Genomic DNA, 18063 nt, shown 5'->3' with positions numbered 1-18063 from the left:
CCAATCCTGGGAGGCCCTTGCATCTGGGTTTTTACACTGATGAGGGCCTACTCTGTGCCAGGCACTGGCTGAGTGCTTACACATAATAGACACATTTAACTTCTGATAATTATGTTAGGCTAAAAAGGTTTAAAAAAATAAGAAATAATATTTTACCTAATGTTGGCCAATCACCTCAACAAGTTGCATAAGGAAGATCTGATCTAAGTGCATGTGAGATGGGAATTCTCTTGGTTCTCACCTGCCTCTGGCGGGGCGGGGATCTTGCTGTGCTGAGCACAATTCCAGTGCTTAGGCACAGCGCTCTTTATGCTATCTGGCTTCACCTTGTGTTCAGCTCGAGAGGTGGCAGATAATATTGATGGTGAACATGTGAAGTTTCCATCTGAGAAAACGGAGGAGAATTGATTGCACATACTTCCTCTCTGTTACTGCTGAAAGACAGGTCATTATCTCTGTCTTACAGATGAAGGAATGAGCATAGGGTAAGAAATGTGTCCAGGATCACTCAGATTTCAAGTGGAAAACCCCAGATCTAAGCACAACCCTGCCTGACCCAAAATGTGGAGACTTACATTTTTCCACCACAACTCACTTTTTCAAACATCAAACCACTGATTGACTAAATCATTGATTTAATCATTGATCATATCATTACTGTGTTAAGAAAAAGGAGCTACTTTTAATAAAAAGTGTAAATCTCTTTAGAACACTAAGGAAAGTGCCTAGAACATAGTATGCACTTAATAAATGCTACGATCATATCATTACTGTGTTAAGAAAAAGGAGCTACTTTTAATAAAAAGTGTAAATCTCTTTCGAACACTAAGGAAAGTGCCTAGAACATAGTATGCACTTAATAAATGCTAGCTGTCATCATCATTCTTCGAAAATTTATTTATTTTTCTACAGTTGTCTAAAAAACAAACAGAACCCCCCCAGCAAAATATTTTTTAGCAACACTTTAAAAGTCTGACCCTGAGTAAGAATATGGATTCACAGTTTCTATTAAATGTCAAATAAATTTTAATTTTGAAGCTATAAAACATAGCTACAAAGTATCTAGGAAAAATAGCTCAACTCCTTTTCTTCTGAAAAAGAGGAAAGACAAAGCTGTTGCAGAAATTTAAAAAAATCTATGTTTAATAGGTTTGGAAAGCTTTACTTAAACAGAAGTTTTCCAGGGGTACAGTGTATAAAAACAGATTAATTTATTCTTACCTTGGCTGAATATGTTTAATTATCATTTTTTAAAAATCAAAGGTATATTTTCTGTATTCGATTCAGTAGACTTTCCATAGAAGCTCCCCAAAGCAAACTTCCCTTCCTTCCAGATTCCCCATTATATTTGTGCAAATATTCAAAAAGTCTGTGGAAGGATTTGCATTACCTTTTAACTACATCTTTCCACAGACTTTCTGAAGTGCCCTCATAGCTGCCATTCAGGGGTTCTTGAAAGCTTTCACCATTCACCAGGCAACACACGTGTAGTGACAGGTGCTGTCCTAGGTGCCAGGGCCACACGAGGGAGGCAAGCACAGAAATCCCCCAAATGAGATGTCATTTCCCCAGTCTACTGCTGAAGAACCCACCTTGCAAATCTAAGTCTCTCAGGGGGTGGGAGCAGGGATCAGCTTGCTGACATGACCAACCAAGAAATGTCAGGAAGAGAATAAAATGGGGAAATAGGGTGAAGAGGGACCAGGGGACATGACTCTTCTGATGACAGAGGAGCCCAGAAGGCAGAGAAGGCAAAGGGGGCAGGCAGGGGCTGGCATGGAGACTTTTTCACATGTTTAACAGGACACCATTCGGGAATCTCAGGCATAATGTTTTCTCCATCAAAAAGACTCTATACATCCCCTTGAATGACCTCCCCTCATCTCAAATGTGATGTCCTGATTACCCAGAATGGTGCTTTTCCTGGAGATCCTGCTCTGTTGATATGACCACATTCCTGCATCCTCTGTGGGCAGCTACCTGGACACTGCACAAAATCTTCCCTTGCTGTCCCGCCGTGCTAGTTTTCTGTCGCTGCATAACAAATTGCCACAAACATGAGGCTTAAATGACACCCATTTACTACCCCACAGCTTCTGTAGGTCAAAGTTCAGGTCAGCTCAGCATCTCATGAAACTGAAATCAAGGTGTTGGCTGGGTTCCTTTCTGGAGCTGGGGGGTCCTCCTTCAAGCTCACGTGGTTGTTGGCAGAATTTAGTTCCTTGTGGCTGCAGGACTGAGGCTACCTTTCTCTTGCTGGCTGTCAACCAGGGGCCACTCTCAGCTCATAGAGGCTACCCAAAATTCCTCTCCAGGTGGCCCCTTCCATAGACCCCAATCTCTCTGAAATCTTCCATCTTTGACCTCAAGACCTACATTTAAAGGACTCACAGGATTAGGTCAGGCCTGCCTGATATCATTTTTGATTAACTCAAAGTCAAATGATTAGTAACCTTTATTATATCTGCAAGATCCCTCTTGCCATGTAACCAAACATAATAATGGCATAACACCAGGAAACAGACAACATGGGGCCATCTCAGCGTTCTGCCTATCATGCCCTGATTTGCCATGCTCCTTAGATTTGTGTTCCTTTCTGTTCACTCTGTTCCTTCCCCAACTCTCCCCACAGTGGACAACTCATAACTCTCCCGACACCTTGCACACATCCACACCCCCAAGCTTTTGCCCATGTGGTTCTCGCTGCCTTGAATGCCTTTCCTTCCATGGGGATCTCGTCCTTCAAGGCCCAATTCAACATCCCTTCCTTACACTGACTTTCATGCCCTTCTCAGGCAGTACTCCATGCTTCTCAGAGAAGCTTCTGTCTGTGCTGATCACATAAAGTGCCAGTGCTGTCTCTGGAGCTGGGTTTACCAGGTTCCAGGTCTGGCTCTGATACTTACAAACTAGTTAACTGAGCTTCTTTGTGTCTCAGTTTCCTCATTTGTAACATAGAGTTGACAAGGGTGTTTGTGTCATGGGGCTGTTGTGGGAGTTACATGCGTATCCTTCATGTGGAATGTATGTGAAATTAGTTTTCCATTCTGAAAAAGAGGTAGCTGGGGTATTAAATGTATGTAAAATCTGATATGCTGAACAACTGGTAACTTCATTTTTTCATATTGGGTTTCTTTATATTCTCAATTAAGGGATAAAACCTAAAGCAGAACCATGAACTCCAGATTCAGCACTGATTTGAGCAGCATGACATAGATGTTCCTTCTTAATAAATAAAATGCTGATTCAATAAATATTTAAAATTAATCCTGCCAATGCTGGCAACCACCTAGTGGTTAATTTCGCCTCAGTTCCTTAGTTGAAATTAATATAACCACAGTCCCTGACTTGTCTAAAATGCATGTTTGTTTTTAAGGCAACAGCTCCTACCCTGTGCTAGGTAAAGTCTGATTGAGACCACAAAGAAAACAAAACCAAACCATGTGTGATATCCGTGTCTAGCGTGCTTTTTCAAAGTGTGTTAAGAAACACAGCATCCCCCCATATGAAACCAGAAGTTTTTTTTTTTTTTTTGGTTAACATCCTTTGTAAAACTAACATGAAAGTGTTGGAATCAAAATAAGTCTGGAGCTAAACTCTGTTAGCACTGCGGAGTTATGTCTGACGGCTCATAGGAAGAAAGTACCCGGCAGAAATGAAGCTATTGGAGACAGGATAGGTATTTGCAAATATTAAAAGGAGTATCTTACAAGAGGCTATATGAAGTCAGGATAGGCAAATTGCTTCCATCCCTCTGTTCAGACTAATACATTCATTTATGAGGGGTAGCTAGTCAAACATTCACTGATAAAACTGTAGGGGTTTCTTGCATGTGCTCTGAAGTTGAACATAAAATAAATGGACATTGTATTTTGGGAGATTAAAAAATCAAGTCATTTTGCCAGATGGAGACAATATCCTCACTAGAGCTGGTTCTCAGAGACCCAGAATATGGTGGAAAGTGTTAACCCTTTGTTTGGAAAATCAATAACTAACCACTGAGAACTCTTCACGTCCAGATATTCTGGCTTCTAGGTACTGCTATAGAAAGGAAAGGCATTAGTCCTATGGACGTCTTTTGTTAGACAATAGGTAGCCCCCGGGGTCCTACCTGTGCTATTTAAGTCAGTTTCCCAGTCCCTGGCCAGCCCCTGCATTCAGACAAATCTTGCCAATGCCCACCCACGTGAAATCCCACTGCCCATCTTGTTTGCTTCGGAATTTGTTCGCAACTCTGTGATAAGCAGGTAGTAAAGAGAGTGACCCATAGTTATATTAGGGGAAAGGGAAAGCCATCTTGAATATCTGCTATTAGAAATTTTAACCATTTACTTTTTGGTGGCTGGCAGTACAGAAATGGAACCCTGGACCTTGGTGTTATCAGCATCATGCTCTAACCCGCTGAGCTAACTGGTCAGCCCTGCTATAGGAAATTTTAAAAAACAAATTTTCAAATATTTGAATTCCTATAATTTTTAACTGTAACTCCCTATATTTCTGAATATAACATGTGCTTTACTAAAGATGGCTATGAGTAGAATCTAATTTTTAAATCTACAGACTGAAAGACAAAGGTTGGGCCTAAGATCTTTATATACTAACACCTAACAGCAGGCATAGGCAGTAACGAGTACCTCCCTTTTGATAACATCTGGTATCTACTTGGCTCCGACTTCATGCCATGCATGCTTCTGAGCCCTGCACACCAACTCGTCCCACCATATCACAGTACCGAGAGGCAGGAGTTATCATTAGCCCCCCTCGTCCATAAGAGAAAACAAGACTTAGAGACGTGGGCAGCTCAGCCAGGGTCACACGCCCTGCACAGGGTGCACAGGGTTTCAAATGTAGGCAGACACTCAGGGGGCACTTCCTCAGAAACAACCACAGCAATGCACACTAGGCAACACCTTCACGTGCTTCTGGGGAGGTCCCGAAACACATGCGTGCCCCAGAAGTCACTGGTGACCATCTGTGCTCACTGCTGGAAGCACTGCCCTTTATTTTATCCTCAAATGTGTACAAGTGTCTGTATACATAGGTCCCGAAACACATGCGTGCCCCAGAAGTCACTGGTGACCATCTGTGCTCACTGCTGGAAGGACTGCCCTTTATTTTATCCTCAAATGTATACAAGTGTCTGTATACATAAACAGTACCCTGCCTATTTTGCACATTTGTTTGGGGGGATTAAAAGCGGTCACAAATACTGCAGTTTTCTGAAAGCCAGTGGATGTTCTACCAATATAAGGCTGTGTGTGAGGAGTGCTCATTTTAGAAATCAGAGATCAAGCATCTAATGGTTCATTGACTGAAGCCCTCTATAGCAACTTGGGGCAGAATCAGAAATAGAACTCAATGCTTGTTTCCTTGAAACTTCCAGGCACATGCCCAGGTGACAACAGAAGACAGCAGTGCTCCACACAGGCTCCTGCTGACTGTGATAGGACCACCGAGAGCTAAGAAAGATGGGACCACAGACTCTTCATTCAATGCATATGAACACTATTCAGACAAGGTGGGTAAAGAGAAACAGTTCTTATTTACCTGAGGACCTGAAAACAATAATCCTGTCACTTCGTGCTTCACCACGGCAGCATTCCCAGGGATGTTCCGAGCCAGCACTGGAACTTCCAAGTCCATTGCCTAGAAGAGACAGGAGGAGAAACAGGTGGTGATCGTTCTAAGAGCTTCTGTGATGGGATGAGCCAGTTTGTGGAAGAATAACTTCTTAGGATAACTGGACCTCTGGCACCTCACAGAAAATAAACCTTGCCAAATGATATCCCAATCTCAATACTGCCTTTCTAAAATATGTCTGAATTTTAACTACTGACCGTATTTGGAAGTTCTGAAAAACTATACACTAGAATAGTTTGTCTGACATAATTTCTGCAATGTCACAAAGAAACCCATCTCTCCCAATGTTCACCTGACACTTCTTCATCCACTGTTTGGAGTCTACATTTTTAATTATCGTCATTACTTTCCCTGATGAGTAATTTTTTTCCAGCACAGACAGTATGAATGCCACAAGGACTGAACACATTGCTCGGGCATGAAAACAGTAAGAAGAAAGTGATTTATCATTCCCATTATTCACAAAGCAGACTTTCCATTCCCAAAGGTCTGGGGGTCTGCATGGCACCCCTGGCCTGGCACAAAATGGTAGTGAAACCACAGGAAGGTGCCCTGAAAGCACAACGTGCAGAGTTGGCCTTGCCTACTTAGTGGGGTTCCCATTATTCACAAAGCAGACTTTCCATTCCCAAAGGTCTGGGGGTCTGCATGGCACCCCCGGCCTGGCACAAAATGGTAGTGAAACCACAGGAAGGTGCCCTGAAAGCACAACGTGCAGAGTTGGCCTTGCCTACTTAGTGGGATGGTGTGTTTCTGGTTCTCTTTCTACAGTGCTCAGAGATTAATGATATCATGTCGAAAAGAAACAGGAGCCAGCTTCAAGGGGATCCTACTGACTGTAGTGGGGCAATTTTTTATTTTCAAAAAGAATAATGATTGTAATAGATTGTAACACACTAAATAAAAAAAAAAAACACGATTCCCTAATGATGAGAGAGAAACAGATAAAAAGGAGGAGGAGAAAGAAGAGTAGAATTAGAAGGAGGAAAAGGAAAAGCTCTTCTTTATATGAGCTAACAAATGTGGATAGGATGGCAGAATTAGAAAAGCATCACTTTGTAACCCCTAATATAATAACCGACTCAGCCTAGGATCATCAAGAGACGTCCACTTCATTGGGTGGAAGGATGCTGGGAAACAAGATAGTCACAAATCCCAAAGTCCCAACCCATAGATGACTTATCAATTATAAAGGAGAAATGTGCCTTTACAATGGAGGATGCCTTTACAATGTCACCAACAGTAGGGAAACCCAACGTTACGTGCTTCCTGATTTGATACCCTGGAGGTACACAAGATTGCCCAGATCAGGATCCAGCTGGGAGGGTTTGATCTAAATCTAATCATGAGGAATTGTGCCAGACAAATCTAGAATGTGGGGTGTTCTGTAGGACAACTGACCAGGACTCTTCGGAGGACTCAATCACAATAAGAACTAAGAGAAGGTAGGTTGGGGGGACTAAAGAGACATCAAGCCAAATGCAATGTGCCAAGGGGGAGCAGATTCACATAAAAAACAAAAATAACACTTTGGAGAAATTAAGTATGGGGTGCATATTGAGTAATGTGATCGAGCTGATGTTAATTTTCTCAGGTGTGGTGATGTGTGTGGGAGAACGCACCTGTTCTTGATAGTTCCAGGGTGACGTATTAGAAGTGTTGTGATCAACTACCTCCTTTCAGATGATTCAGCAAAAATGTGTGTGTGCGCGTGCGCACAGAGGGACAGAGAGAAAGACAAAGGGAGAGGGAGAAGGAAGGAGGTGAAACACAAAGGTGAATATAGGAGAAGGGTATACAGGCATTCATTGCACAATCCACTTCTGTGGATTTTAAACTTTCAAACTCTGAAGCTAACCTGCCTCAGTTTGAATCCTGGTTCTGCTGCATTCTAGCTGTATGATCTTGGACCAACATCTCAACCTCCCATGGCTGTTTGATTGTTTCCCCTGATGCAAAATAGGGATGATAAAACCTCCTACACGAAGGGTGATAGGGAAGATTAAATAACTTAAAACTAAAGAACTTAGATCCATTCCTGGGGATTGTCATCATTGCTAATGGGATTAAAGTTGCAGGTCGGCTCCCTATCTGAATTGGTAAGATTCACATAGCATAACTACCTACCCTAGAACTTGAGACTGCATTCCAAACCTACAAATCCCAAATAAAAACAGGTGCCCTTAAAAACTAGGGGCCTTGAAAGAAAGTAAATTAAAATTATATTGAGTCCAGGAATAAAAATAATAGTGTCTACATGCAAAAGAATAAATTTGAACCTCTTCCTCACATCATAAGCAAAAATAAACTCAAAATGAATTATAGACCTAACGTAAGAGTCAAAACCATAAAACTCTTAGAAGGAAATATAGAAGTCAATCTTTGAGACCTTGGGTTAGTCAAAGCCTTCTTAGATATGACATCAAGTACACAAGCAACAGAAGAAAAAATAAATGATTGGACTTCATTGAAATTAAAAACTTTTGGACTTAGATGTAAATCATTAAGAAAGTGAAAAGATAATGTACAGAATGAGACAAAATATTTACAAAACATATATGTGAAGTGAGACTTGTGTCTATCGTGCATAAAGAGCACTTATAACTTGACAATATAAAGACACAAATAATACAGTTAAAGCTGGGCAAGGGGTTTGACTAGATATTTCTTCAGAGAAAATGTAAACAGCGCATGAAAAGATGCTCAACATCATTAGTTATTAGGGAGATTTAAACCAAATCCACAACGAAGTATCACTTCACACACACTAGGATGGACATAATAAGAAAGATAATAAAAAACTGGTGATAATATGGAGAAATTGGAACCCTCATACACTGCTGGTGGGATTGTAAAATGATGTAACCACTTCAAGAAAAAGTCTGGCTGTTCCTCAGAAGGTCAAATCTCGTTCACATATGTCCCAGCATTTCCAGTCCTAGGTATATCCCCAAGTAAAATGAAAATGTATGTCCCACAACAACTTGTACACAAATGTTTATAGCAGCACAATAGTCAAACACTGGAAAAACCCAAATGCCCACCAACCGATGCATAGGTAAGTAAGTGTGGTATATACCTACAATAGAATATTGTATGTACATGTATGAACCTTGAAAACGTTATGTTCCATGACAGTCACAGAAGCCACATATTGTCTTTTTCCCTTTACATTTAGAGATAAAATAGACTAGTGGCTGTCTAGGACAGTAGGAGAAAGATGGGGAGTGGCTTTTGGTGCACAGGATTTCTTTTGGGGGTGATAAAAATTTTCTAAAATTGAGAGTGGTGATGGTTCACAATTTGTAAATATATTAAAAAATATCAAACTGCACACTCTAATGAGCAAACTTTACGGTATGCAAATTATATTTCAATAATGCTGTTATACTTTTTAGGAACATTTTTAAAAGTGCAAAATACCTCTGATTTCATCCAACAAACATCAACTGTGTGTCCTACAGTCAATGACGAAGACGCCAAATAATAATTTATAAAACATAAGCCCAAATATTGTTTTTCAATAAGTTTATTTGCATAGTAAATTAATATCTTACTGCTTGCTAACTTTTATTGCTATAGCAACAAAGAAAATGTGTCTGGTAATTTCACAAAACACAAGTTACTGAGTTTTCCATTATCACATGCATTCACCTCCTTGTTCTTGAGTGATAAATCTTGTAGCTTCATCTTTCCTTAATGCCATGTCTCAGCTGTATGAAAGCAGCATTTTGACCTGTGTATTAGAGATTGCCTTAGACTGGGAATAGGTAAGTCAAAATGACAGGCAAGTTCTCTTCTTTGCAACCAAGTAGTTTCTGCTGCAGCACTAACGCTGTGCAGCTTGTTAGTGATGTTTCTTGTACATAAGGTGATGCTGCCCCTCACGGAAGGCAGTGTCGGAGGAGGCCATGTGATGAGGAACAGACCAGGTACCTGAAATCTAGTTCATATAGGAAATTGTGATAGACTTTTGGCAAAAATGGCCACAACTATTCCCTTCATGTCATCCACATCCCTTACAATCTGATTCTGGTGGTCCTTCCACAGGTACCTGAAATCTAGTTCATATAGGAAATTGTGATAGACTTTTGGCAAAAATGGCCACAGCTATTCCCTTCATGTCATCCACATCCCTTACAATCTGATTCTGGTGGTCCTTCCGTTGAGATGTGGAGTCTGTTTCCCCACAACTTAAATCTGAGCAGGACTGTGACCTAGTTTGGCCAACTGACTTCAATGGAATTGATTATATACCAGTTTTGAACAGACCTCAGGTATCTGGTCTGTGTCATTCTTACTGACTCTAACACACCCGCTGTTTCTCCCACCAGGTTCTCTCCCCACAGGTCTTAACATGACCTGCTTTCTCACCATTTAGATCTCAGCTCAAATGCCTCTTCCTCGTATTAGTTTCCCGGGGTCATAGTAACAAAGAACCACAGACTGAGGTGGCTTCAACAATGAAAATTTATTTTCTCACAGTCCTGGGGGCTGGAAGTCTGAGACCATGGAGGTGGCAGGGCTGGTTATTTTTCAGGCTGCAATGGAAGACATGATCCAGGCCTCTCACTGGCACCTCACTGGTGTCTTCTGCCTGTGTCCCCACGTCTTCTGCCCTATACACCTGTCTGTGTCCAAATTTCCTCTTCACCCTAACACACACACTGTACTGGATTAGAGCCCACCCTAATGACCTCATGTTAACTTGATGACCTCTCTGTAAAGACCCTCTCTCCAAATCTATGCCCATTCTGAGTATTGGGGGCTGGAACTTCAACACATGAATTTGGGGAGGTAGGGACACAATTCAGTCCATAACACTCCCAAAGCCCTCCCAGACCCCTCCCAATTCCACCCTCACGTCATGCAGCTTCATTTCTCGCACAGCACATCCTACTCTCTAAAATCCTATGTCCATACATTGATTCACCTGCTTCCTGCCTGTCTCCCAGTCCTCCTCTCTGTCCCTCACAAGGACATAAGTTCCATGAGAATAGTACTTTCTTGTGTCTTTTCTCTGCTGTGTCCCCAGTGCCAGCTCATATTGGGTGCTTGGTGCAGTTTTGCTGAGTCACAGAATGAATGAATGTATTCATCCAGTTAGTGTTTACTGATGATCTATGGCACTATACTAGACACTAGAGGAGGACTCAAGGTCATAGGGGACGTGGTCCCGCCATCAAGAACAGCTGCACAGCAGCAGAAAGATGTAGTGTGGCTTGGACTGTGAGATGGGTGGAAGGAGAAAAGGGCTGTGTAGTGACAGAACACGAATCCTGAAGTCACTTCTTCAGAAAGCAACGACGTGTCTTTAACAAAGGAAACGCCTGAGGGAGAGAATAACTCCAGGGTGTGACAACGCTTTGAAGCTGGTCCTGACGGGAACCGAGACTGGCAACATTTTGCGCTAGACATGTTTGGGAATGAGCGAGCTCATCCTCAGACACGCTCCATTGGTGAGCAGGGAAAGACGAAAGCAGAGTGAGTTAAGCCGCTGGAGCAGAGAGCAGTTCACCTGCCATCAGGGACTCCACTCTGTGATAAAGAGCAGTGAAATGCCAGGATACAAGATGTGTCTAACACCTATTCGTGCTTGAACTCACTCGTTGATTTCTTTTTACTTTAAATCTTAACTGACAAGTAAAAATTGTATATATTTATTGTGTACATGATGTTTTGACATATGTATACACTGTAGAATGGCTAAATCAAGCCAATTAACATGTGCATAACCTAATATATGTATTTTTTTCTGGTAATTACACTTAAAATCTACCCTTGGCAATTTTCAAGGATAAAATATATTGTTATTAACTGTAGTCACCATGATTTGCAATAGATTTCTTGAACTTTTCCTAGCTGAAATTTGTTTCCTTCGACCAACACCTCCACATTCCCCCTGCCCCCAGCCTCTGGTAACCACCACTTTACTCTCTGTTTCTATGAGAGCTGGCTTGATTTCTTATTTTCCCCAGAGGAGCTTTTCAGTCTCTTACCAGGTAGATGAAACTCTTATAGCAGACTTTTATAAAGTCTTTGTAGCTAGTAGACCATTTTCAGCAGAGCCGACAAAAGTTCACACAGGGAGACTGCCTCCGTTCGACACTGCAGAGCTGTCATAAGAAACTCGGCTGCCAGCCCCATCCCTCGACCAGGAAGCCCGATCCAAGGGGTGGGTGCTATCACCTGTACTTGTGGGCTTTTAACCTTCAGAGGTAATGCTGATGCACCCCTGAGGCTGCAAACTGCCAGGTCTAGATTTTCTTGCAGAGAGGTCTGCTTGCATTTTAATGGCCTTGAGTGAGAGGCATGTGGTGATGGAGTTGGTCTGGAGGCACCACCCATGCACGCACAGTGCATGAGGATCTTGCAGCACTGGGCTCAGAGTATTTCTGTGGAGATGCCACTTTGGCATTTTTGAGTATGATTCTTGGATGCAGAGAATAGTCCAGCATCTTAAAAAATACTCCTTCTCTCTGCAGCCTTCCACACCCCAAATAAATGGCAGTAGAATCTTCCTAATTATGACAACTCAAAAGGCCCTTCACATTTCAAAGTGAGTGAACCATAGTACTGTGACACACGTGCACACACACACGCATGCACACATACACATACATGTACACATGAACATGCACACTTGTGCACGACACATACATGCACACACATGTGCACACATGAACACAGACCTATACACAAACATGCATGCACACATATGCACACACCATGCACACACATGCATACATACACACTTTGAAACTAGTCAAGGTCAAAATGACACACAGTCACAATTATCTCTAAAAAATCCTCCCACAGTTCTTCAGTCACTAGGGTCAGGGTGTGAAAGCCAAGAGGCCAAGAACTATCATCCTTATTCTTTGCTTTAGAACACGGCCTTCCTTTCTCCTAGGCAGTGAAAACTTTGACTTGGAGGGGTGTGTGTGTTTGTGTGTTTTCTGTGGCAGGGAGGAGAGTCTATTTAAGAAAACTAGGATAGAAAAATAATTTTTTATGCTCTTTTCTTGTAATTCCATGCAGGATTCAATTCCATTATAAGCTCAAACTTGAAACAACTGATTAGTTGCAGAAATGTTCATCCTACTGCCCATATGCCCAGCTAAAGTCTGAATTTTGGAGTTTATCAGTATGAAATATGTTTTAGCAAATAAGATTTTTATGTGCTTCCATGGGATAGCTAATTCTGAAAGGTCAAAAGATTGCTTCCTTCAGAAATGATATGCATTTATTCCATGATTAACCACTTTGGTCATTTGAATTGGTTCTAACGAAATACACCCTTACCACTCCTCTAAAATCAGTTTCATTCAAAACTCTTTGCCCAAAGGTTATTTTGGAGTTTTCAAAAGGAACACAACATCAACATTTTAAGGAAGGCAGAATTGCTAACAGCTGCCTTTCCTTTGAAGTAAATGAGGTTTGACAGCAATTCATCTGCAATGAAATGCTGTGTGTGCTAGTTATAAAATCATCCCCGAATTCCACTTTACCTTTTCTTAGGTCAGAAAATAAAAGTCTATGTATTTACATACAAAAGAGCAATTCAGCAATAGCTCAAATACTAGTACTGTAAGAACGCACATTTTTAAAGCTAATAGGAAGAGTAAAATCCATTGCTCCGATGACTGTAGCTGAAAGCTAATTTGAAAGCACAATGGAGATTAGTACTAATCATTAAGCATAGATTGAGGTATTGACAACTGGCTGAAAATAAAAATGTTACAAATTCACACTATATGCTTTGAAAACATCCAAACACTGGACTCACAGGTCTAAGTGTATAGCTCCTACCACGCCCCTCCCAGTGATTTTGTTTGCTGGGGGAGGTACTTTTTTTGCTTTTTTAAATGATGCCAGCTTAGGCATACAACCTCAGTCATTTCTTAAACTCGGGAGATAGTTTTTTTTTTTTTCCTACTTTACCACATTTTCTGGAACACTAAAGTTCACAAATGGTACATTTTGTCAGTAAATTCAGTACACTACACTGGTATCCAAAGGAGTAAATGGATATTTACAAACACTTATGATAAAATAATAGTATTGATCTAAGTAAACACAGAAATAAAAACTTCGTGTATTGGTCTGGCTAGTTAGCTCACTTGGTTAGAGCGGTGCTAACAAAACCAAGACTGAGGACTTGAACCCGGTACCTGCCAGCGGCCAAAAATAAAATAAAAATCCATGTATTAAGAAAGAACCTGTGAAATCTGATCCAAAGACCTTGGGATGCAGGGACCAAGCATTTTCTTTTCTATGCAGGTTTTATCACATGCTTACTAATAAACGTTTGCACTGTGCTGTTTGTGTGCAAGGTGTGTGTTGAGAGCCATCAGAGATACCACACATGCAGTGGTTTGAGGTTTGAGTTTTAATGACATGGATAAAACCCAGCACTGACGGCTGGTTTTGACCACAGCAAGCTGAGCCTGCCCTGTGCTGAGCTATTCAAAAGGAGCCTGGAATGCAACGAAATAACAGCAAAATCAGAGAAGGGACATCCTCTTGTGCTCCACACATGGACCAGCATCCTAGGACCAAGCATCGAGAAATTGAGATATTCTGGTATAATATCCTATCCCAAAAAACCCTCAAGAGAGGAAAAGAGATGTGGGAAGTGGTCACATTGCAGTGGGGATGCAAGGCTGGATTATGTCCTTCTACAGAAGAGTTGACACAGCCAAACTAGAGCTGCCAGGAGTTCAAGAGCAGGGACCTCGCATTCCAGCCTCGGCCCTGCAGAGCCCAGATAGGTCAGCAGTGGACTGCAGCATTCGGTGTGCTGGGAGACGGACATCTGGCCAAGACAGATGAAGTGATCTTATAGAGCTGAACCGATCTCCGAGCTGAATGCTGGATGAAGAGATTAGATCCACCCTCATCTAGTACACTACACTGCAACTCCCCTGCTCCATGTGTTGCTGCCACAACCACCCTGCCCTGTCTCCTGCCACATGCAGAAGTCCAACCCTTTCTTCTCCCTTAAATCCTGGGATTATGAACATACAGAACAGAGGGAGAAGAGATCAAGTAAAAGGAGTCTTCTTGAAGAAACACCCTTTGATCCCATTTCCTGTTCCAACCTTTCATAACCTCAGCTGTCTTTCCATCAAAGATATTTAGAAGGTCAGATAAGCAATGTCACCCTAGTTTTATTTCATGGTGTAGCTGGCAAAGACAAATAACAACAAGAAATAAAGTGGCAGTTTTAAGTCCCAGATGGAAGTTCAAAAGCACTTTCGAACTCCAAAGGAAATGCTGTTTTGCTTTTTTAGCTTTGAAAAGTACAGAATTTTATTGACAAAGACGTCACCCCCACAAATAGGAAAAGGAGTGATGGAAAATTTCATACTCCCACTTGCAGTACTTGAGTTATATAATTACCTCCAAAATCGCAGCTGACATGCCTTCAGAGACAGAGCTGTTCACCATCGCGAAGCAGTTCTTCAGCACCGCGTGCAGATCTTCCTGAGGCATCTCTCCCAGCAATCGTACCCCAGCCACTCTGAAATGACAGGCAGAGCATTTCTACTTCCAGGAATCTCATGGGCAGGGACCTGGGAGAAGGAGAGGGGACAACTGTGGAGAAATACTCTAGATCAAATAGTAAGCTGAATTCATAAAGCGTTCAGTAAAGAAAATGGTATTGGGGTGAGAATCCATTACAGTTCAACCCCTGATGAGGGAGAGGGGGAGCAGGTTAGAGCGTGTTCATGATGATGCCCAGGAGACACATGCTCTCAAAACTGGAAGAGTCAGAGATACAGTTTTTGCCATTTTCTCTTTATGATTTAGAAAACAACCTTTTCCTGATTGCTCTACCTTTTTTTCAAGTATTTTTTAAAAATACTAATAAAGACAATAGAAATAATAAACAGAGATAAATAAAAACACAAAAGCCCAGGTTCCCACCACACAGAACTGACAGATATTTTGTAATACAGGTTTCGCCTTTTTTTTTTTTCACCCAACAATGTAAATCTGCAGCTTTCTTTGACCTTCTTCCTCCTGCCCCCTCCTGCTCCCGTCACCACCACTCTCATGGTTTTGATACATGTTCTTTTACATAATCAGCTATACATTTACATACATGCATCTGCATCTCTGAGCAATACGTAGACCCCTGATGATATGTGTGATAAAGTCAGTGTCACCCAGTCCCCTTTGCTGTTGAGGTGGCCAGTGAGATGTAGCTGGAAGCCTGGGGGCTGTGGGGAGATCACCTTACAAGGGGCTGGCCTAAATAGGAGACGATCTGCTGGATTTGCCCTGTCCCATCTCCCCACTTAAAATGCAGGATGCAATGGAGTCCTTCAGCCACTTGTCACCTTAAGGATGGGGGCCACAGCCTGAGGATGTCAGGACAGAGACAGGAGCCCATGGTCCCAAAGTTTTGATGATGCCCCCACTCTGGTCCTCTGCCAACTACAATTTTATGTGTGCAATTAAACCTCAATTTGTTTAAGGCAGTGCTGTTGGGTCTCTGTTCCTGGCAGATAAATGCAATTTATAATCAATAAACTGACAAAATGCTCTCCATAAAGGTAGTAGCAATTTTTGCCCTAATCAGCAGGGTATGAGAGGGGCAGTTTCTCTCCATTCTTCCAAACCCTCAATGTTTTAAGTCTTTCCAATTTTTGCCAATGTGGCCAGTGACCACACTGTGATCACTGGGAGGATTCAGTGAGGGAATATTTGTGAAGTGCTTGGAGCAGTGCCCGTGACTACATCAATGCCAACTGCTATACTCGTGGGCCACTCAGGTTTCCTCTCCTGCAAAAGGCCTGTTATCCTCTCATCCCTACCTTTCCACTTTGGCTTTTACTTCCCTTGTAAACACTGGATCGACCTGAAAAGAGACAAAGACAAACTTTAGGAAAAGTCACAAATGAGTCTAAGTTCTCCAGAGAATTACATATAATGGCAACAATTCAAAAAAGAAAAACATAAGAAAATAGTAAATAATACCGTGAATCCAGCTATTAAATAATAACAACAATAATAATAGTAATATGGGGAAGAAGAGAGATAAGGTTCAAAAGAAATACGTACACACACACACGCACACACACACACACACATAAATGCTCCTATTTGACTTGTAGGAGAAGAGCCTACTTAAGCCCAGGAGTGGTGGGGGAGCAACCTTCAGACAAGCCAGGGTGGAAAAGAGTCATTCACAGAGACAGTACAATCCGACAGCAACAAAATACTGCAGAGAAAGGCTTTCTTACTTAAATAATGCAGGTGGATTTTGTCAGAAAAACTTTCAGGCAGAATGAGTTGGAAAAAGGATCTGACAAATTCAAATTTTAAACAGGGAGCCTTCTCAGAAACACAATTTTAATGGCAAGGACATGCCCATTGGCTGATGAATGAATACGTATCATGTGTTTATCCAATGAACTATATTACTCAGCCACACAAAGGAAGGAAATAATGGTTTAGGATACAACGTGGATGAACTTTGAAAACATTATGCTATGTAAATTGAACCAGACATAAAAGATCATATATTGTGCGATTCTATTTATATGAAATGCCCAGAACAGGCAAATGTATCAAGACAGAAAGTAGATTAGTGATTATCAGTGTGTTACTAAAAGGTTAATTAGGGGGTTATTGGGGAAATGGGAAAATGGGAAGTGACTGCTTAATGGATACAGGATATCCTTGTGGGGGTGAGGAAAATATTGTGGAATTAGTTAGGGATGATGACTGCCACTTTGTGAATATACCAAAAAGCTCTGGATTGTCAACTTTAAAATGGTCAACTGTATAGCATGTGGATTCTATCTCAATGTAAATAAAAGCCAAGTGCCATCTTCTAACTAGTCACAATCCAATATCCTTGAGTGTGGATTTTATTCCTCCTTCACGCTTGGAAGGAATATGAGTATGTCTCTGGGTTAGGAACTGTGTTTTGTGCCACTGTGTCCCGGGAGACTGATACATGTTTGTTGAATTAATGAGGAAATTGATATCAATTTTCAACATCTGAAATGTTTTCAAACTGATCTGCTATACCGATAATTTTTATTCCTTGAAGGTAGGCCACATGTCTTTAAGCAAACTGGTATGTAGCTGTGTAGAGGCTGGGAAGAGAGGTGGTACATCCTGCGTGGGGCTCTGGAGATGTGGCCAGGTCATATCCCCCCACGCCACCCACTCGCCTCGTGTACATTGATGGACCTCTCTGGGTCTTGGTTCGCTCAACCATAACATGAGAACAATAACAGCACCTAAGGACTGTTAGGAGGATTAAATTAGTTAAAATAGGGCCAGCCCCCGTGGCATACTCGGGAGAGTGCAGCGCTTGCGAGCGCAGCGGCACTCCCGCGGCGGGTTCGGATCCTATATAAGGATGGCCGGTACGCTCACTGGCTGAGTGCAGTGCGGGCG

At 41.8% G+C, this 18063-nt stretch overlaps 1 protein-coding gene across 1 annotated transcript in view; it reads right to left on the bottom strand.

The window, feature by feature from the left end:
- LOC103608836 (glycosyltransferase 1 domain-containing protein 1) overlaps positions 1 to 18063 on the bottom strand; it is a gene marked incomplete at its 5' end in the record, with an annotated part of 63309 nt that overhangs the window by 17915 nt on the left and 27331 nt on the right. The window contains 3 exons of the mRNA XM_008593225.1: positions 5548 to 5646; positions 15046 to 15166; positions 16467 to 16510. Of these exons, the coding sequence (XP_008591447.1) occupies positions 5548 to 5646; positions 15046 to 15166; positions 16467 to 16510 (264 nt within the window). The remainder of the gene's footprint in view (positions 1 to 5547; positions 5647 to 15045; positions 15167 to 16466; positions 16511 to 18063) is intronic.

This window comes from Galeopterus variegatus, unplaced genomic scaffold (assembly GCF_000696425.1).
Source record: "Galeopterus variegatus unplaced genomic scaffold, G_variegatus-3.0.2 Scaffold8903, whole genome shotgun sequence".
In the NCBI taxonomy this organism is placed as follows: Eukaryota; Metazoa; Chordata; class Mammalia; order Dermoptera; family Cynocephalidae; genus Galeopterus; species Galeopterus variegatus.
The sequence above is the reverse complement of the archived record's forward strand: the minus strand, read 5'-3'. Positions and strand labels throughout refer to the sequence as shown.